Below are 21,548 nucleotides of genomic sequence, written 5' to 3'. Positions count from 1 at the left end.
CATCTTGGAGGCTTCTGGGCCTGGTCCTCGGGCTCCGCCGAAGAAGCTTCCAGCTGCTCCTGTCGGGTCCCGTCCGTTCTCGCCTGCTGGGAGAGTGCCCGCCGTCCCTGGGACATTGTGTGAGCCGATCGGGGAGCGAATCGCCCCTCCGTGCTGAGATTAAGGCTGCGGTGTGCGAGGAGCTGAGGCAACACACGTCCTCACTCCTCCATAGCCAAGCCACGCCCCACGCCGGCCCATTTATGCTACGCCGCCGCAACTTACGGAGCAAGTGCTTTGTGAATACTGCACTTGCCCGTCCAAGTTGAGGAGGCGTAGCGTAAATAGGATACGCTACGCCCGCACAAAGTTACACCCATATACGTGAATCTGGCCCACTGTCTTTGGCAACCCACATTCTTTGTAATTTGCCTCTTGATCGCCATTAGCAGCGCCATTTCCCCTTTCTCGTTTTATCAAGGGTGGGCAAGGGTCCATCTTTCCCGTACAAGTCATAAATGCCCAAAGGTCAAGTATATTCCACCATAGTAACGTACATGAGAAGAATCATCTTTTGCAATCGTATATTGTATGGGAACAGGTTCTGCCTGTTCTCAGTGCTTCCCTTCCTTCTTCCCTATAAGAGCCCAAGACATTATAGGGACCCAGTTATGCAATCAGAATTTGCGTAAGTGGCTAATTACGTAGGAAGCCTTTTATTTTTGCAATCATCCATTGTGTGGTAGCTGATTCAACCCTGTTCCCTCCCTTCCTTCTTCCTCATATGGTCTATATAAAAGTCTCCTCATCTCACGGACTTCTCAGAAAGATTTCTAGGAACTGAACATGTCTCCAGAGACCGGATCCCTCCTGCTACTCCTCCTGATCTGTGCAGGAGCCACCGCTTTAATTCCAACCACTGCAGACCCCACCGAGGATAAAGAATTGTTAGGTAAGAATTTTAAATTATGTAAAATTCAGGTAAGGACTCAACCAACTTATAAATGTCTACGTCTTAGATATATATTACTATAGAAAATAAAATGCAGGCAAATCTATTATATTTTTAGAGTGTTGTGCAATGTGTATATTCATCATTTATGAATGAGAATGGGTTCAAAACCTCTTCCAATGCTTTGTTATTTTGTTCTGGGATGGAGAAGGTTAATGCCTCGTACACACGGCTGGTTTTCCCGACGGGAAAACTGCGAGGAGAGCCTTAAGCTAGGAATCCCGATGTGTGTATGCTCCTCGCATTTTTTTAGACGGGAAAACTGCCCAAAGACCGCCGGACAAAAAAAGAGAACAGCTCCCCCGGGAAACCGGCTGACTTTTGCCCAGTGGTTTTTGGCAGTTTTCCTATGGGATTCCCGACCAAAGCTCCATCGCAGTTTTCCTTTCGGGAAAACTGGCCGTGTGTAGGGGAAAGGCTGACTGAGCAGGTTCTCGGCTTTCCCCTCTGGATTTCGACGGGAACTTTTCCCTTTCGGAAATCCCGCATTTGTGTAAGGGGCATTAGAGTAGTGATGGTCAAATTACTTGATATAAGGGGCTTTAAATTGATTGTAAAAAAACCTATTCAGTTTAAAATAGAAATTAAATGCAAAACATTTTTTATAGATATAAGAAAAAATGTAAATACCTTTTTTTTACCGCCGGACAGTTTCTTATCCTGAGTGGACCTCACATAACGTCCTGTCAGGAAGCACCAGTTGCGCAGCAGCGAATAGGCATGGTCTGTCACCGGGACACAGCCGATGACTGATCAGAGTCCCGGCTTGCTGCTGGTACCACGCCACCGCCGTGACCAATCACAGCAGGTCAACATGACAGTTGTACACAATGGATGGCTTCCTTTCATGCCATCCATTGTATACAATTGTGTTGCTAGCTGTGATTGGTCAATTTGATCACATGGTACAAATAGGGGGCAACCACAGCTCATCTGTACCATATGATTAGCTGTGATTGGTCAATTTGATCACATGGTACGGATGGGGGTAACCACAGCTCATCTGTACCATATGATTAGCTGTTTTTGGTCAATTTGATCACATGGTACGGATAGGGGGTAACCACAGCTCATCTGTACCATATGATTAGCTGTGATTGGTCAATTTGATCACATGGTACAGATAGGGGGCAACCACAACTCATCTGTACCATATGATTAGCTTTGACCAATCATAGCTCATCACAACAAAACAAACTGAATGATTCAGTTTCATTCAGTAAAATGTTTGCTTATAGCAATGTAATTCACTGCTATAAGCAAACATAATGTTTAACCACTTCAGCCCCGGACCATTTGTCTGGCCAAAGACCAGAGCATTTTTTTGCGATTCGGCACTGCGTCACTCTAACTGACAATTGCGCGATCCTACTACGTGGCTCCCAAACAAAATTAACGTCCTTTCTTTCCCCACAATAGAGCTTTCTTTTGGTGGCATTTGATCACCTCTGCGGTTTTTATTTTTTGCACTATAAACGAAAATAGAGTGACAATTTGGAAAAAAAGTTATATTTTTTACATTTTGCTATAATAAATATCCCCAAAAATTATATAAAAAAACATTTTTTTTCCTCAGTTTAGGCCGATATGTATTCTTCAACCTATTTTTGGCAAAAAAAATCACAATAAGCATTTATTGATTGGTTTGCGCAAAAGTTATAGCGTCTTTTAACGCAGCGATCAGCAATTTTTATTGTGACTGAGACATTATGGCGGACACATCGGACACTTTTGATGCCATTTTGGGACCATTGTCATTGATACAGCGATCAGTGCTATAAAAATGCACTGATTACTGTACAAATGACACTGGCAGTGAAGGGGTTAACCAGTAGGGGGCGCTGAAGGGGTTAAGAGTGTCCTAGGGATGTGTTCTAACTGTGGGGGGGGGGTGGGCTACATGTGACATGACACAGATCACCGCTCCTGATTACAGGGAGCTGTGATCAGTGTCCCGTCACTATGAAGAATGGGGAAATGCTTTTTTATATCAGCATTTCCCCGTTTTTCCTCTCCGTGAGACAATCGCGGGTATGCCCGCGGACATCGAGTCTGCCGAACCCGCGGTCGGACTCACGGAGCTCGCGGCGCGCACGTGCCCACAATGCCGCAACTTAAAGGGGACGTACAGGTATGTCCATCTGCCCAACAGTGTCATTGTGCCGACATATATAGTCGTGCACTGGTCCTTGAGCGGTTAAAAAAAAAAAAAACTGATCACTTCCCCAGAGTAGTACAATGTCAGTGTGTTAAAAAAAATTGTAAAATATATATATATATATATATATATATATATATATATATATATATATTTATTTTCGTACTGTCACCATTCAGTGTCCCTGATCACTGCCACACTGTTATATGACGACGCTGTACTGCACAAAAAAATTGTGACTTTTTTTTTTTTATTATTTCTTTATTTTTCAAGAAATTATGACAAAAAAATATGAATTAAAAAAAAAAACCATGCCTCTTACTAAGTACCTTGGACTGGTCCAAATCATTTGGTGGAGGGGGGGATTATAGTGTGTTTTTTTTTTTTCAGGGGTTGGGTTGGCCCCTTAGTTCCATTGAAGGGAACTCTTAAGGCGTCAGCATACCAAGACATTTAGGACAATTTCATGCTTCCAACTTTGTGGGAACAGTTGGAGGACGGCCCCTTCCTGTTCCAACATGACTGCACATCAGTGCACAAAGCAAGGTCCATAAAGACATGGATGAGTGCGTTTTGAGTGGAGGAAATTGACTGGCCTGCACAGAGTCCTGACCTCAACCCGATAGAACACCTTTGGGATAAATTAGAGCAGAGACTGCAAGCCAGTCCTTCTCGTCCAAAATCAGTGCCTGACCTCACAAATGCGTTTCTGGAAGAATGGTCAAACATTCCACTAGAGACACACTCCTAAACCTTGTGGACAGCCTTCCCAGAAGAGTTGAAGCTGTTATAGCTGCAAAGAGTGGGCCAACTCAATATTGAACCCTACAGACTAAGGCCCCATACACACGATAGAATCCATCCGCTGAAAAATCCCAGCGAATGGGTTTCAGCGGATAGATCCTATGGTGTGTACACGCCAGCGGATCTGTTTCCGCGGATATTTATCCCCTGGGATGGATTTCCAGCGGATAAATATTTGATGACATGCTATCAAATCTATCCGCTGGAATCCATCCCAACGGATGGATCCGGTGAGTCTGTACAGACCAGCGGATCCATCCGTCCGAAGGGATCCCCCGCATGCGTCGTAATGATTCGACGCATGCGTGGAATTCCTTATATGACAGCGTCGCGCACGTCGCCGCGTCATAATCGCGGCGACGGCGCGACACGTCATCGCCAGAGGATTTCGGCGCGGATTTCGATTCGATGGTGAGTACACTCCATCGCATGGAAATCCGCGCAAATCCTCGAGAGGATTTATCCGCGGATACGGTCCGCTGGACCGTATCCGCGGATAAATCCTCTCGTGTGTATGGGGCCTCAGAGTGGGATGCCATTACATTTCATGTGCGTGTAAAGGCAGGTGTCCCAATACTTTGGACAATTAAGTGTATGTACAGTATGTGTGTGTGTATATATCTAAGAAAATATCTGTGATTTATTTATGGTTCACCTCATAACCCTCTCAGGTATGCGGCCTCCGGGGAAACCTTACGAGAAACCTGGTAAGTGTCCTGCAAATGTGAAATTCCCAGTTGATGGCTCCACGTTGAAGAATGAATGTAGGATGGATGGAGACTGCAAAGGCAAGATGAAGTGCTGCTTCTCAGGGGGTAGAAGACTATGTCTGCTGCCATTGGACGGTAAATATTTTACAATCTGTCTGAGAATACGATGAGATCATAAAAACTTGACCTGTTCTGCTTTGTGTCCGAGACAGAAACAGAAAGAGAGAGATTTAAGCTAATCTTCAGATGTATTTCAACTTTTCTCAATGCTTCCCGTTGTAAAAATGCTGTTTACAGAGATAGGTAGCTGAAGGTGAAATTTACACATATAAGTGAGTCAGAGCAGAGACTCCTCCTCCTCCAAGGTAGTGTGAGGGGAGGCAACTAATACTCTTTCTGGGAATCTTTTGCAATGTATTAAATTGAATGTAGTACACACAGATATAGAATATCAGTTTAAATATATAGGGGCCAGATCCACAAAAGAATTACGCGTAATTTTAAATTTCCTGCGTCGTATCGTTGTTTTGTATCCACAAAACAAGATACGACGGCATCTCGGGTCGATCCGACAGGCGTACGTCTTAGTACGCCGTCGGATCTAAGCTGCAACTTTTCGGTGACCGCTAGGTGGCGTTTCCGTCGAAATCCGCGTCGAGTATGCAAATTAGCTAGTTACGGCGATCCACTAACATACGTCCGCCGCATTTTTTTACGTCGTTTGCGTTCGGCTTTTTCCGGCGTATAGTTAAAGCTGCTGTTATGAGGCGTACTCAATGTTAAGTATGGCCGTCCTTCCCGCGCAGAAATTTGAAATTTTTACGTTGTTTGCGTAAGTCGTTCGCGAATAGGGATTTGCATAGAATGACGTCACCGTCGGAAGCATTGGCTTGTTTCGGGGTATAATTTCGAGCATGCGCACTGGGATACCCCCACGGACGGCGCATGCGCAGTTAAAAAAAAACGTTGTTTACGTCGGGTCACAACGTATTTACATAAAACACGCCCCCATCACAGCCATTTGAATTCCACGCCATTACGCCGCCAAAGATACACTACACTGCCGTAGCTTACGGCGCGGATTCTTTGTGGATTAAAAAAAAAAAAAGATAAGTTGCGGCGGCGTAGTGTATCTTAGATACGCTGCGCCCGGCGCAAAGGTACGTGGATCTGCCTCATAAACTTTAGATAAACATAAATATTGTACTTGGCCTGCACTCATCAACCTTTTATGGTCCCCGGCCAGCGCTCATCACCCCTCATAGTCCCAACCTGCACTCATCACCCTTCATAGTTCCGGCCTGCCCTCATCACCCTTCATAGTCCTGACCTGCACTCATCACCCTTCATAGTCCCGGCTTGCACTCATCACCCTTCATAGTCCCAGCCTGAACTCATCACCCTTCATAGTCCTGACCTGCACTCATTATCCTTCATAGTCCTGACCTGCACTCATCACCCGTCATAGTCCCGGCCTGAACTCATCACCCTTCAAAGTTCCGGCCTGCACTCATCACCCTTCATAGTCCCGGCCTGCACTCATCACCCGTCATAGTCCCGGCCAGCACTCATCACCCTTCATAGTCCCGGCCTGAACTCATCACCCTTCAAAGTTCCGGCCTGCACTCATCACCCTTCATAGTTCCGGCCTGCACTCATCACCCTTCATAGTTCCGGCCTGCACTCATCACCCTTCATAATTCCGGCCTGCCCTCATCACCCTTCATAGTCCCGGCCTGCACTCATCACCCTTCATAGTTCCGGCCTGCCCTCATCACCCTTCATAGTCCTGACCTGCACTCATCACCCTTCATAGTCCCGGCTTGCACTCATCACCCTTCATAGTCCCAGCCTGAACTCATCACCCTTCATAGTCCTGACCTGCACTCATTATCCTTCATAGTCCTGACCTGCACTCATCACCCGTCATAGTCCCGGCCTGAACTCATCACCCTTCAAAGTTCCGGCCTGCACTCATCACCCTTCATAGTTCCGGCCTGCCCTCATCACCCTTCATAGTTCCAGCCTGCACTCATCACCCTTCATAGTTTCGGCCTGTACTTATCACCCTTCATAGTCCCGGCATGCACTTATCACCCTTCATAGTCCCGGCCTGCACTCATCACTCTTCATAGTCCTGGCCTGCACTCATCACCCTCTATTCTCAGTCTCTAGTTCAGTCTCAGTTTCTCAGTCTCTACTTCCTTCCATCATCATCACAGCTATTTTATCTCTCTGCAGTCAAGAATAATGCCTGCCCATACTCTGATGGCTCAGAGTGTATAACTACGAAATTTTCACCCTGGTGCCAGAGTGATGACCAGTGCCAAGGCACCGACCGATGCTGTTATTACAAGTGCAGGGCCCAGTGCACTCCAACCGTGAAAGGTAATGGAAATTGCTGTATAACCAAAACTATTATTACTGAACTGAAGGTATTGCAGCAGAATCATAACTAGAACCTTCAGAGCCCTGGTCCAAGAAACCATAAAGGGCCACCCTCACCCCCATATGGGGCCCCCACAGTGGTGGAACGCCAGGGCCCGGTCCCAAGTGCGACCTCTGCGACCCTGGTAGTTCCACCACTAGTGTCAATAGTTTTTTTTGTTTTTGTTATTGTATTTATTTATTCTACCATTTCCTTTTATTTATTTACAATTTTATTTTTGTATTATTTTTATAATTTTTTTAGGAGCCCCATTTGGAGTATTAGGTGGGATATCAGGGGTCTAAACAGAGAACAGTCACTGCTCTCAATCTCCATCTCTGCAGCCTCAGCTGCACAGAATGCATACACAGGAATTGCTCTGTAAAGAACTGCCCATTCATCCACAAACTGAAGCATAGTAAACACAGCTTACTATGCCTCAGCTATGACTAAACAGAGTCAGCAATCGGTGCGGATCACTGACTCTATTCATTAAGACAATGAAGGGTGCAGTAAATGACACATTTGCCGGCCTCTACCCTGCTCTCCATCCTGACAGATCCCCCTCAGGAGTCAGCAGGACAGGAGAGGGGGGAACCTGGCAGTGCTGCGACAGTTGAGGGGGAGGGTGTGTGGGGGGGGGGGTACACAGGAGCCTGATCACAGCTATAAGTGGATAAGAGGTGAAGCGGGGGCGGTATGTAGAGGAACCAATCCCTTCCATCTTTACAATTCAACCTCTAAAATTATAACATTCCATTTTCTACTCTGCTGTGATGCGCTTCATATTATTAATATTTGGTATCATCCATCAGGCTAGGAGATCACCTGAGTACAGGGGAGCCCCATTTCTTGAAATCTACCCCTACGAAGTTGTAATGATCAGTTTTATTTCATTCGGTGAGGTACACCTCAAAATAAAATTCTCAGCACCAGAGTATAATATTTTATCTGGTATGTGAACTTCTGAATTTTTCCACAAAGATCCCAGTGTCTATTAATTATAGCCATGTGCATTTGATGTGGTTTTATTCCCATTATAGACCCCAAAATAATAGAGAAAATCATATTTTTGTGCCTCCCTAGCTAGTGTAGGTTACTGGGCAAATTTTGTTTGGCTCCTCTGTAACCAGTGGAGCAGGGGTTGACTGCTTTAGCCTGTTCAGTGTCTCACAGTCTGCTGGTCTGATTGCTTCCCCCTGTATTCTAGAAGATTCTAGAATTATAGTGGGAGGAAGAACAGAGGAGGCGGCCTGAATATTTATGGGGATCCAATAAATCCCTGGGGAGGTGTACCCAGTAGGTGGTTGGAGCGCCTATTAATAGTCAGAGGCCTGAGGGAGGGAGTAGATGTTGCTGGGTCTAATCCTGCCAGAGGAGACCCCTATGCAGGGGTTTTGCCTCAGGGGCAGGTTGCTAGAGGTGCCATTCAGTAGTCATCAAGATCCCAACTGGAGCAACAGCTGAGAAGATTGGAGTTTGTGAGTCAGGAGAGCTCACTGAAAAGTACAGTACCAGGTGGAATTTGGGGAAAGAGTATCCAGCTGTCATGTAGTATTGTGAGTCTGTGTCTCCCTCACTGAAGAATGCCCAGTGGATATCGGAAGGAGGCAACCGATTATCCTGTGGCATTGTGAGTAGAGTTGAGCGGACACCTGGATGTTCGGGTTAAAAAAAACCCGAACCCAAACTCCGAACCCCATTGAAGTCAATGGGACACAGACTTTTAGTATAAAAAAAAAAAAAATGCGCGGAGGTCCCCCCAAATTCAATAACCAGACCCTTTAGGTCTGGTATGGATATTAAGGGGAACCCCGCCGTCAATTTAAAAAAAAAATGACGTGGGGTTCCCCCTAAATATCCATAACCAGACCCTTCAGGTCTGGTATGGATTTTAAAGGGAACTCCACCCCAAATTTAAAAAAATGGCGTGGAGTTCCCCTAAGATCCACACCAGACCCCTTATCCGAGCACGTTGACCTGGCCGGCCGCAGAAAAGAGGGGGGGACAGAGTGCGGCCCCCCCTCTCCTGAACCGCACCAGGCCACATGCCCTCAACATTGGGAGGGTGCTTTGGGGTGCCCCCCAAAGCACCTTGTCCCCATGTTGATGGGGACAAGGGTCTCATCCCCACAACCCTTGCCCGGTGGTTGTGGGGGTATGCGGGCAAGGGGACCCCCAGATCCTGACCCCCTCCTGTGTGAAATGGTAATGGGGTACACTGTACCCCTACCATTTCACGAAGGAAGTGTAAATAGTCGTTTTCAGAAAAAAATGACTTTATTAATTAAACCAAATAAAAATCCAGCGGTGAAAAAAATATGATCGATGCTGTTCCCTGCTCCAACGTTGTCTATATCCTGCGCCGGGTTCCCTTTAATATCCATACCAGACCTAAAGGGTCTGGTTATTGAATTTGGGGGGACCTCCGCGCATTTTTTTTTTCCCGAACTCCGAACCCAAACTTTTTCCAATTATTCGGGTTCGGGTACAAAAAAAAACCAAAGTCCGTACCAAACCCGAACTTTACAGTTCGGGTTCGCTCAACTCTAACTGTGAGTAGATAACCAAAGTGGTGTTAGTGGCTGTGTGCAGCTATCAATTCTTTGGAAGAAGTCATAGACATCTGTCAGCAGTGCAGAGATTGTGGGACTTTATGTGCAAAGAGGGGAGTCCTCCTATTTTCCCTTCACCCTATCCAGTAAAACATCAAAAATATATCCCTATATAATTCCCCTGAGACAGTGGAGATGGAGAAAATGCTGTGTGCCTGGCTGTCTGTGCATTAATTTAGGCTCCTTCTTTTTATTGTAAGCACATCACACCTTAGACAAGCCGATCTCAACCAGAGTTCCATGGAACCCTGGGGTTCCTCCAGAGGTTGCTATGCATTCCTTGAGCTGTGACTAATTGACCTCTCATCTAATGGTGCTTGCATACTTCTGGGGCCAACACCACTTGGCAGAACCAGCAACATGGCACCAATCATCTTTTTGATCAGCCATTCTTAAATATAGTTCCAAGGAAACCTAATGTTTCTCCAGGGGTTGCTAGAGGTCCTTTGAACTGTGGATGATGACAATTAGAGTTCCAAAGAAACCTAGGGTTCCTTCAAAGGTTGATAGGGGTTCCTTGAACTGTGGCTATTTGACCTTCCATTTGTGGGTGCCTGCATACTTTCGGACCAACCTCACTCGGTAGAACTAGTGGCATGGCACCAATAAACGTTTTGATCAGCCGTTCTCAAATAGAGTTCCAAGGAAACCTAATGTTTCTCCAGGGGTTGCTAGAGGTCCCTTGAACTTTGGCTGATGGCACTAATTATCTTTTTGAGAAGCTATTCATAATCAGGGTTCCACCAGAGGTTGATAAGGGGTTCCTTGAGCTGTGATAAATTGACTACCAATCTGATAGTGCCTGCGTAGTTCCAGAGCAAATTCCACTTGGCAGAAGTAGTGGCATGGCACCTTTAAACTTTTTGATCAGCCATTCTCAAAATAGAGTTCCAAGGAATTCTAATGTTTCTCGTGGGGTTGCTAGAGGTCCCTTGAACTGTGGCTGATGGCACCAATTATCTTTTTGAAAATCTATTCCTAATTAGGGTTCCTCCAGAGGTTGATAAGGGGTTCCTTGACCTGTGATCAATTGACTTCCCATCTGATAGTGCCTGCATAGTTCCAGGGCAAATTCCACTTGGCAGAACTAGTGGCATGGCACCAATATTTTTAGTTGACGATGAGGGTGGCATTCTTCTCACTGACTACTAATATAAGTGACATTTCTCTCATTGAACCCTGATGAAAACATTTTAACAGGGGTTCCACAAGACCTGGCAATTATTTCAAGGGTTCCTCTAGGGTTAGAAGGTTAAGAAACACTGGCTTAGATGATGCAAATTCAGACACTATAGAGTACGTTCCATAGCAAACCATAGTGAATTCAGTGTATACACCGATCAGCCATAACTTTATGACTGCCCACCATAACCCATCAAGGCATGGACTCCACTAGACCTCTGAAGGTGTGCTGTGGTACCTGACACCAAGCCATCAGTAGCAGATCCCTTAAAACCTGTAAGGCCTCGTACACACGACCGAGAATCTCGTCAGGAAAAAAAGGTTGTTTTCCCTGACAAGATTCTTGGCAAGAAGCTCTTGCCGCCCGAGTGTACTGACTTTCATTTCAAAAGAACTGCGGTTCTCTTGAAAGGAAAGAACGCGGTGACGACATTGCGTACGACGAGCATGTGCTCGTCACATTCGATGCCGTCGCCGCCATCTTGCTCCACCCTACCTATCCTGTGGAAGCTACCGCGCATGCGTCAAAGTCATTTCGAGCATGCGCGGGTTTCAAGGCGACAGGTAAGTATACACACTCTCGGGTTTCTCGTCTGGAAACAGGCAAACGAGAATCTCGATGAGAAAAAAAAGAGCAGGTTCTCTTTTTTTCTCATCGAGATTCTTGCCTGATTTCCAAACGAAAAAACCTGAATGCCTCGTACACACGAACGGGAATCTCGTCAAGAAGCACTTTTCTTGCTGGTTTTTGCAGAGAAACCCAGTCGTGTGTACGATAAGGTGACCATATTTTTTTTTGCAAGTAATGGCGGCAATCAGCGACTCAATGCCTGTCGCCGCCACTGCCCGCCTCACAGTCTATCAAGTCTTACCCTCTGGGGCCCGGCTACTACTGGGTGGGGAGTGGAGGAAGATCACTCCACCAGGGAAGGCAAGGAGATAAGCAGGCAGGGGGCTGGCCGGGACTTGAGCCAAGGCAGGAGAACATGCGAGCGGAGCTGAATGAGCACCCAAAACTGAAGAAATATTTCCTCCGCTCCAACCAGTATATGATCATCAGAAAAGGCCACAAATAATGGAAAAAATACACCCCCTAAGCTAGTAGGAGTGGCGAAACGGGGCGTGTTATTCAGAATTTTTTTTTCAATTCTTGAAATTGCCCCAGCCCCTATTCAAATCCAATCCGGGGACAAAACCGGTGACAGACTTGGTCTGGGGACATTGTCCTCAATCCAGGGACTTTCCCCGGAAACCAGGGATGTCTGGTCACCCTAGTGTACGAGGCCTAAGGTGTGAGGTAGGGCATCCATGGATCAGATTTGTTTTTCCAGCACATCCCACAGATGCTTGATTAGATTGAGATCTGAAGAATTTGGAGGCCAAGTCAACACCTCAAACTTGTGTCTCTTAAACCATTCTTGAATTCATCAGACCAGGTCACAATCTTCCATTGCTCCGTGGTCCAGTTCTGATGCTCACGTACCCATTGTAGGCATTTTTGGCTGTGGAAACTGATCAGCATGGGCATTCTCATCAGTCTGGGGCTACGCAGACCCATACATAACAAACTGCGATACTCTGTGTGTTTGGACACCTTTCTATCAAAACCACCATTAACTTTCTTAGCAATTTGAGCTACAGTAGCTCTTCTATTGGTTTGAACTACATGGGCCAGCTTTGGCTGCCCATGACCTTATTGACAGTTTTTTTTTAACGGACCACTTTTGGTAGGTCCTGACCACTGCTGACCAGGAACATCCCACAAATAATTGTGAATGATGGTGGAAACCTCCAAGGGTAATCCAAGTATTAATACACTCCAATGTTACTCAAACATATATACTGTGCAAAAAAGTGGCAAAAATTGGTTGATTGTTCTAAGGAATACGGCACCTCATCCCCAAAATGTTGTTAGTAATCAAAGGGAGTAGGGAATGCAGGATTATTGCGGTGCCTCAGAAAATCAATACCAATATTTATAAGAAATGTTTACAAGGTTTTATTAAGTGCAAAGGAAAATTAAAATACATATACAAAACAGTAAAAGAAGATAATTCACATAGATAATATAAAGGGAGCCTTTATCTCATGTATAGCGGTCAAGTCTTCCCGACTCGTTTCGCCAAACATTGGCTTCATCAGGGGATTAAGTTCACGGTCACGTCTTAATCCCCTGATGAAGCCAATGTTTGGCGAAACTAGTATTTTAATTTTCCTTTGCAATTAATAAAACTTTGTAAAAAAAATCTTATAAATATTGGTATTGATTTTCTGAGGCAACGCAATAATCCCGCATTCCCTACTCCCTTTGATTACTAATATATACTGTGTAATCTTGATACACATAATACTATATGAAAAATGGTGGGAACCTCCAATCCATTAAAAAAGTGCTGTGCTAATATCCAAAGTATCCAACTCAAAAGGACTTTATACTGTAAGTTGGATATTAGCACAAACATTTTGGAATTAATTGGAAGTTTCCTACACTATTTATATAGTATTATGTATATCGAGATAGTACAGTGTATATGTTTGAATAACACTGTGATCTAATGGGGGGGGGGGGGTCTCTAAGGAGGAAAACTGATATAAAAGAACTCAGATCTAATGGGGAGGGTCTCTAAGAGAGGAGCACTGATAAAAGAGGGTTGTGATCTAATGGAGGCCACTACCCCTGTATTATGAAGGGGTGGGGGGCTGGAAGGGAAGGGCCCCAATGGGGGGGGGGTGGTCTTTATGGTTCCTTGTATCAGTGCCCTGAAGGTTCTATTTATGCCTCTGATCTGTATAATGTTTCCATCCCATGGAAAATACAGAGCATGCCACCGCTGACCTCTTGCTGAAAATGATAGCTGCCTGCCTGCAGTGACTTAGGAAGCATCAAAGCCTTTAGTACAGACTGAAGGCAGACAGGCAGTATTTTTTTATTTTTTTTTACATAAGCTTTGGTAGCCTTCATATTTCTTGTAGATCTGGAAATCCCGGGGTAAGGTATTATTTAATCTGGCTGTGTTTTGTATTGCAGTAAAACCTGGATTATGCCCACCTACTAGAAAATGTTCTTTTCCCCTACCGAAACCAAAGTGTAAAAGTGACAGTGACTGTAAAGGAAAGAAGAAGTGCTGCACCCCATGGTGCAGGCTGGAGTGTACCGATCCCTGGACACCTGAGGTACAACTGCCAATCAATCTACAATCAACACCATAGGTCTATCTATCTATCTATCTATCTATCTATCTATCTATCTATCTATCTATCTATCTATCTATCTATCTATCTATCTATCTATCTATCTATCCTCCAGCTCCACCTAGTGACCACAATGGGGCAATTTCCTAAAATACCTTAATATGCAAAATACTGCATTGTGGCCACTAGATGGAGCTGACAATCATAGGAAAAAAACATTATGAATAAAATAGGTGGACAAGTCATGACAGCTGGGCGAGTGCTTGTGATTTCCATTCCAGCATATTTTTTTTTTAACCACTTGCTGACCGCTGCACACCGATATACGTTGGCAGCGGTAGGCAAATAGGCATACCTGTACATCCCCTTTAAGAATCTGTGCGGCGGCGCACCTGAGCTGTTGATCTCTCCAGCTCCTCCAGAGTTACCATGGGCCTCTTGGCTGCTTCTCTGATGAATGCTCTCCTTGCCCGGCCTGTCAGTTTAGGTGGACGGTAGGTTTGCATTTGTGCCATACTCTTTCCATTTTCTGATGATGGATTAAAAAGTACTGCGTGAGATGTTCAAAGCTTGGGATATTTTTTGGTTATAACCTAACCCTGCTTTATACTTCTCCGCAACTTTATCCCTGCCCTGTCTGGTGTGTTCCTTGGCCTTCATAATGCTGTTTGTTCATTAAGATCCTCTAAAAAACCTCTGAGGGGTTCACAGAACAGCTGCATTTATACTGAGATTAAATTACACACAGGTGGACTCTATCTACTAATTAGGTGACTTCTGAAGGCAATTGGTTCCACTAGATTTAAGTTAGGGGTATCAGAGTGAAGGGGGCTGGATACAAATGCACATCACACTTTTCAGGTATTTATTCATAAAACATTTTGAAAACCATTTATCATTTTCCTTCCATTTCACAATTATGTGCCACTTTGTGTTGGTCTATCACATAGAATCCCCAAAAAAAAAACATTTCCGTTTGGTTATAACGTGACAAAATGTGGAAAAGTTCAAGAGGTATGAATACTTTTTCAAGGCACTGTAAGAGCATTATAGACACATAAAACAACAATCACTGCTGAGCAAACGCATCACCTCCTGCTATCTCAAGAACCTAGAGAGTAGGGATGAGCCAAACACCCCCCGTTCGGTTCGCACCAGAACCTTCGAACGGACCGAACGTTCGCGCGAACATTTAGAACCCCATTGAAGTCTATGGGACTCGAACGTTCGAATTCAAAAGTGCTCATTTTAAAGCCTAATATGCAAGTTAAGGGCCCATATTCTCTCTAAAAATCCGCGGGCTGCGCTTAAGGCACTTACACTCCGCTGTCCCAACTTACAGGAGCAAGTGTTGTATTCCCCAAACACTTTCTCCGTAAGTTGGGACGGCGGAGTGTAAATGCCCCGGCGTAGCCTGGCGGATCTCCAAGGGAGCGGCTTGTATTCAAATTAAGCGCGCCCCCGATTCTAATGAACTGCGCATGCGCCGGGCTTCAAAAAGCCCAGTGCGCATGCTCCAGTTCTCGGCGGAAAACGTCAATGACGCTGACGTGTGCGTCATTGACGTAAAGTCGTATTCAAGAACGACTTACGTAAACGACGTACCCGACGAAAAAACACGACGCGGACCCGACGCCATCCGTAACATGGCCTACGTGGGACTTGCGGAAACTTACCCCTCATATAGCAGGGGTAAGTTTACGCTTACGCAAACGACGTTAGCGACGGTTACGCGACGCGAACTCGTTCGGGAATCGGCGTAGAAGGCTCATTTGCATAAGCAAATGAGTCCTTCACGTAAATGCCATCTAGCGGCGGCCGGCGTCATTACATTTAAGATCCGCCAGTGTAAGTGACTTACAGATGGCGGATCTTAAGTGTATCTATGCGAAAATGATTCTAAGAATCAGTCGCATAGATACACGGGCCAAAAAAGGGAGTTACGATGGAGTATCCTGAGATACTCCATCGTAACTTCACTGAGAATATGGGCCATTGTCGGAAAACGGGTTTGAGAACCCGGGTCTTGCCCCAGGGAACATGTATCAATGGAAAAAAAAGTTTTAAAAACGGTCGTTTTTTCTGGAGCAGTGATTTTAATGATGCTTAAAGTGAAAAAAATAAATTGAAAAATTCCTTTAACCACTTCCATACAGGGCATTTTCACCCCATTCCTGCCCAGACCAATTTTTAGTTTTCAGCGCTGTCGCACTTTGAATGACAATTGCGCGGTCGTGCGACGTGGCTCTTTTTTTTACCACAAATAGAGCTTTCTTTTGATGGTATTTGATCACCTCTGCTATTTTTTGCGCTATAAACAAAAGAAGAGCGACAATTTAAAAAAAAAACAATATCTTTTACTTTTTGATTCAATAAATTTTATAATTTTCATCTACATATTTTTGGTAAAAAAAAAATATCGCAATAAGCGAATTTGATTGGTTTGCGCAAAAATTCTAGCGTCTACAAGTGGAAGCCTCCTGAGGTAGCAGATTCGCTAACACTAGAAAGGTGTCCAGCCTAGACTGGTGAGGGTGAGGAAATGGGTGAAATGCCATTCTAAAGATTTAAGATGCCCCCAGACATCATTAAAGCGGATGTGCCAGTATAAAAAAATATTAAAAGCCAGCAGGTACAAATACTGCAGCTGCTGACTTTTAATATTAGGACACTTACCTGTCCTGGAGTCCAGCGCCGTCCGCAGCAGAGGATGAGCGATCGCTCGTCTCTCTGCTGCTCCCCCCACCATCCTCAGTGAGGGAACCAGGAAGTGAAGCGCTCCGGCGCCCGCTGATTGGCTCACACGCTGTGTGCTGGGAGCAGAGTGTTCCCAGCACACAACGGGCGACAGACGGGAAGTCAGAAAAAACCCTCTTTTGCCCGTAGCGTGTGGCCGGAAGTGGGTGCAAATACCTGTCTTTAGACAGGTATCTGCACCCCCCTCCCCCCTGAAAGGTGTCAAATGTGACACCGGAGGGGGGGCGGGTGCCGATCAGCGTGAGTTCCACTTTAGGGTGGAGCTCCGCTTTAAGGTCAACAGCCTAATGCCGCGTACACACAATTGGAAATTCCAAAACCGTGGATTTTTTCTGATAGAATGTTGGCTCAAACTTGTGTTGCAAACACACGGTCACACAAATCTTGTCTGAAATTCTAATCGTCAAGAACGCGGTGATGTACAAGACGTACGACGAGCCAAGATCAATTAACCACTTAAGGACCGCCTCATGTACATATACGTCAGCAGAATGGCACAGGCAGGCACATCCACGTATATATACGTGCCCTGCTTGACGTGGGTCGGGGGTCCGATCGGGACCCCTCCCCGTACATGCGGCGGTCCCCGTGGCTTCAGGAGCGATCCGGGACGACGGCGCAGCTATTCGTTTATAGCCGCTCCGTCGCGATCGCTCCCCGGAGCTGAAGAACGGGGAGAGCCGTGTGTAAACACGGCTTCCCCGTGCTTCACTGTGTCGGCGCATCGATCACGTCATTCCCTTTATAGGGAAGACACGATCGATGACGTCATTCCTACAGCCACACCCCCCTACACTAGTAAACACACACAAAGTAAACCCTAACTCCTACAGCGCCCCCTGTGGTTAACTCCCAAACTGCAACTGTCATTTTCACAATAAAGAATGCAATTTAAATGTATTTTTTGCTGTGAAAATGACAATTGTCCCAAAAATGTGTCAAAATTGTCCGAAGTGTCCGCCATAATGTCGCAGTCACGAAAAAAATTGCTGATCGCCGCCATTAGGAGTAAAAAAAAAAAAATGAATAAAAATGCAAAAAAACTATCCCCTATTTTGTAAACACTATAAATTTTGCGCAAATCAACCGATAAACGATTATTGCGATTTTTTTTACCAAAAATAGGTAGAAGAATACGTATCGGCCTAAACTGAGGAAAAAAAATGTTATATATGTTTTTGGGGGATATTTATTATAGCAAAAAGTTAAAAATATAGCATTTTTTTCAAAATTGTCGCTCTATTTTTGTTTATAGCGCAAAAAATAAAAACCGCAGAGGTGATCAAATACCACCAAAAGAAAGCTCTATTTGTGGGGAAAAAAAGACGCCAATTTTGTTTGGGAGCCACGTCGCACGACCGCGCAATTGTCTGTTAAAGCGACGCAGTCCCGAACTGTAAAAACCCCTTGGGTCTTTAGGCAGCATTTTGGTCCGGGGCTTAAGTGGTTAAGTTCAATAGGCAGTTCGGCTCTTCTGCTTGATTCTGAGCATGCGTGTTTTTTTTGCGCATCGGAATTACATACAGACGAGAGGATTTTCCGATAGAAACTTTTTCTGATGGGGAAAATAGAGAACCTGCTCTCAATCTTTTGTTGGCGGAAATTCCGACAGAAAAAATCTGATGGAGCATACACACGGTCAGAATTTCCGGCACAAAGCTCACATCGGACTTTTCTTGTCAAAATTTCCGATCGTGTGTACACAGCATTAGACAACATATACATGTAGAGCTGGGTAGACTGAACACATGTTGGACCTGATGAAGATTTGGGAACCGTAAATCTGTCTTCCTTAGACGAGAGCATTTTACTGAATTGCTCACTGATGATAATTCCATCCTGGCATTGGTGGGTTATGGTGAATTGAAGCAGTTGTTGAAAAAATAGCTTGCTGTTGGTGTTAGGCCCATAAATTACCTCAATAGCAAATTCCCTGCTCATGTACCTCCCTCTACCTTCCACTTGATCTGCTCACTGGTTTATAATACAGTGGAACTTTGGAATTTCGAGCATAATCCGTTCCAGGAGAATGCTCGTAATCCAAAGCACTCGCATATCAAAGCGAATTTCCCCATAGAAGTCAATGGAAACTAAAATAATTAGTTCCACATTGACTTCGATGGCATGCAATACCGCATGTGGCCAGAGGTGGGGGGGGCATCGGAGAGCCTCGGAAATACTCAGAAAGGCTTGGGGACAGTTCGGCTGAATTCGGAAAACCTCGGAAAGGCACGAGAACAACGTTTTGCCGAGTATTTCCAAGCCGCTCGGCTCTGGCGCCCTTGCACCTCTGGCCATATGCGGTATTGTACACCGCTGTGGCTTGAATCCTGCTCGTATTCCGAAACGCTCATTAACCACATAATCCAAGGTTTCACTGTACAGCAAGATAGTTGTTGGTAAGAATTATTGTCCCGGCTTTATAAACTCGTACAGGGGAGCCAGAAATGGAAAACAATATCATAAAAGTAAAAAGTAGTTCAATAAAGGTGCATTAAACATCCAATACACATAACACACAGAATTAGAAACCAGAGAGCTACAGGGAACCTCTATTACACTGTGTACAGTATATGGAGTATCTAAAAAGGACAGCTCCAGCTACAACAAGAAATTACAGCAAGAAAAATCCAGCCCAGCCAATTGAAAGTCTTATCCTTGTCTGATTTTCTGTTTTCTTTTCCTTCTTTCCAAGCACTGACTAACCACATTTCAATAACTTTTACATGTTTTTAAGGATTATGAATTCCCAGAAGTAGTCTGAAGATTGGAGAGATCCAGGCGGAGACTATCATGCTTCTCATCAGAGACACTTCCTCTAGGCCCATAATGAATTCCCTGCAAATGTCTGAAGTTTCCTTCATGTCAGCAATACACCTTCTGCTAATTAATAAAGATAATTTGAAGTGTCACATGTATATGTAGCGTCATTACTTTTTCTAGGTGCAGAAAGCAACCTCCAAAATGTTGAACAGTTTGGGAGGTTGTTTTCTCCTTTTTCGGTTTAATATGAAAATTAGGTCTTTAGAATGGTCGCTGACCATCTTCAGTCCTTCTCTGCTTTGGAGTTTCTGCCTGGCTGTGGTATAGAGGTTCTCCAGAAAGCTGACCCCTTTGAGGGCTCATGTTGATGGGCCTTGTGTTTTCGGCTGCACATCAAACTCAAATTAGGAGATCCCCCATTTACTTAGAATCTTAGAAAGATAGAAAAGTGATGAAAAAAAAAAAGACCAAGGGGCCCAACAAGTCTATCCTGATTAGGGTACGTCGAACAAGTCTGCCCATTTTTTTTTTGTTTTGATAATAGTATAGATCTAAAGTATGTGTGATGTGGTTGGCACCACCTGTCTGACCTGCTTTGTGTTTCTCTGGATGCAGTACATCCTACTGAGATTCCTTTGCATTGCAGACAAAGAAAGGCAAACACAGCCCCATGCATAGCTCCCAACTGTCCCTGATTTGGAGCAAAGTCCCTCTGTCCCTCATTCCTCTGATCTATGGAGTTGTATATAAAATGTACTTGTTATCTATCAAAACGTGTTCTCCAGCTCTAAACCTTTCATCTGATTTCTAAAATGCTGCATTTGTAAATGCCAAAAGCCAATATAAAGGAATAGTAGTGGTAAAAAAGCACTTGTGGGTTTAACCAATCTTGTTTTTTTTTGTACAATTCTCCTTTAAGGGGGTGTGGCAAGGGGTGTGTCCTATGCCTGCATACTTTTAATGATAGGTGTCCCTCATTCTCATCTCAAAAAGTTGGGAGGTATGCCCATGCCATTCCTTCCAGGTTCTCTGATATTGTTTTTATTTCATTTATTTATATCACTGATGTAGAGAATATATGGAAACCCCTATAAGGTCCCACAAGTAGGTCCAGGGAAAACACCCATTTTACCACTAAGAACCTTCAAAAAGTGGGAGCCATAATCTGATGGAGCATGTTGGCTGCACACCATTTACCGACTATTAACAAAGTCTGAAACAGAAACTTTCATGTGTATGACTTTTCATGCAAGGTCTTCCTTACCACACATTCAAACACATCCATCCTGAGGAACCAACCTCCTGCCCAGTACCTCCAGGAGTCAAGTAGGGGCTCTGCCCACTGGACCAATCATTAATTCACAGTGTTCTGTGAATGTGAAAACTGCAAGTTCCAACAACCTTTGTGGCTGTTGGCTTGTACATAGTTTTCAATGAACTACGAGGGCGTTGTTGAACGCTCTAGAAGTTCATTGAGCTTCCTGTCATTAATTAACTGCCTGCCGGTATTGGAGGTATAGACAGACAGCTGTCCTCCCAGCTGTGTACAGAGCGGTTCTTGTAGCCGGGGAGCGGAGTACAGGGGACACGGTGAGAGAATATGTGGAAGTGAACCATGACCTCATTAGGTCAATTTCCATATCAAGAGAAAAACCTAAAGGAACTGGAGAAACACATAGTCTGTCGGGATCCCCAGTTATCAACACTGCTGGCGATATTTGGAGAGCGTCTTCACCTAATATTTCCATCATTCTTCATCTACGGTCACACCGGCACCGGGAAAACCTACATTGTGAAGACAGTGATGAGCACTCTAGTGACCTGTCCTGATCCTGATCAACTGTGAGCATCCACCTGTTGGTTTGTTGTGGCTCAGCCCCCTGGACTACCCGAGGTGTTGCGGTTGCTGTTACTTTCTTGGACGGAGGACCTTGGCTGGGTTATAGCC

The 21,548-nt window shown here is 44.9% G+C and overlaps 1 protein-coding gene across 1 annotated transcript; it reads left to right on the top strand.

The window, feature by feature from the left end:
* Positions 1 to 792: 792 nt before the first annotated feature.
* LOC120935989 (whey acidic protein-like) lies at positions 793 to 19,749 on the top strand. The gene is made up of 5 exons (XM_040348050.1): positions 793 to 931; positions 4,625 to 4,798; positions 6,905 to 7,051; positions 13,917 to 14,062; positions 19,575 to 19,749. Exons 1-5 carry the CDS (start codon positions 826 to 828, stop codon positions 19,599 to 19,601), a joined length of 600 nt encoding a protein of 199 aa, XP_040203984.1. The 5' UTR covers positions 793 to 825; the 3' UTR covers positions 19,602 to 19,749.
* Positions 19,750 to 21,548: the final 1,799 nt, after the last annotated feature.

This window comes from Rana temporaria, chromosome 4 (genome assembly GCF_905171775.1).
Source record: "Rana temporaria chromosome 4, aRanTem1.1, whole genome shotgun sequence".
NCBI classification, from domain to species: domain Eukaryota; kingdom Metazoa; phylum Chordata; class Amphibia; order Anura; family Ranidae; genus Rana; species Rana temporaria.
Note: the sequence above shows the minus strand (reverse complement) of the source record. Positions and strands in the feature narration are given on the sequence as shown.

Excerpts from the sequence above, each read along its gene's own strand:
- LOC120935989 (XM_040348050.1), top strand. The coding sequence starts at position 826 with ATGTCTCCAGAGACCGGATCCCTCCTGCTACTCCTCCTGATCTGTGCA. Across the intron at positions 4,799-6,904 it reads ATGTCTGCTGCCATTGGACG|TCAAGAATAATGCCTGCCCA; the intron begins GTAAATATTTTA and ends ATCTCTCTGCAG. Across the intron at positions 7,052-13,916 it reads GTGCACTCCAACCGTGAAAG|TAAAACCTGGATTATGCCCA; the intron begins GTAATGGAAATT and ends TTTGTATTGCAG.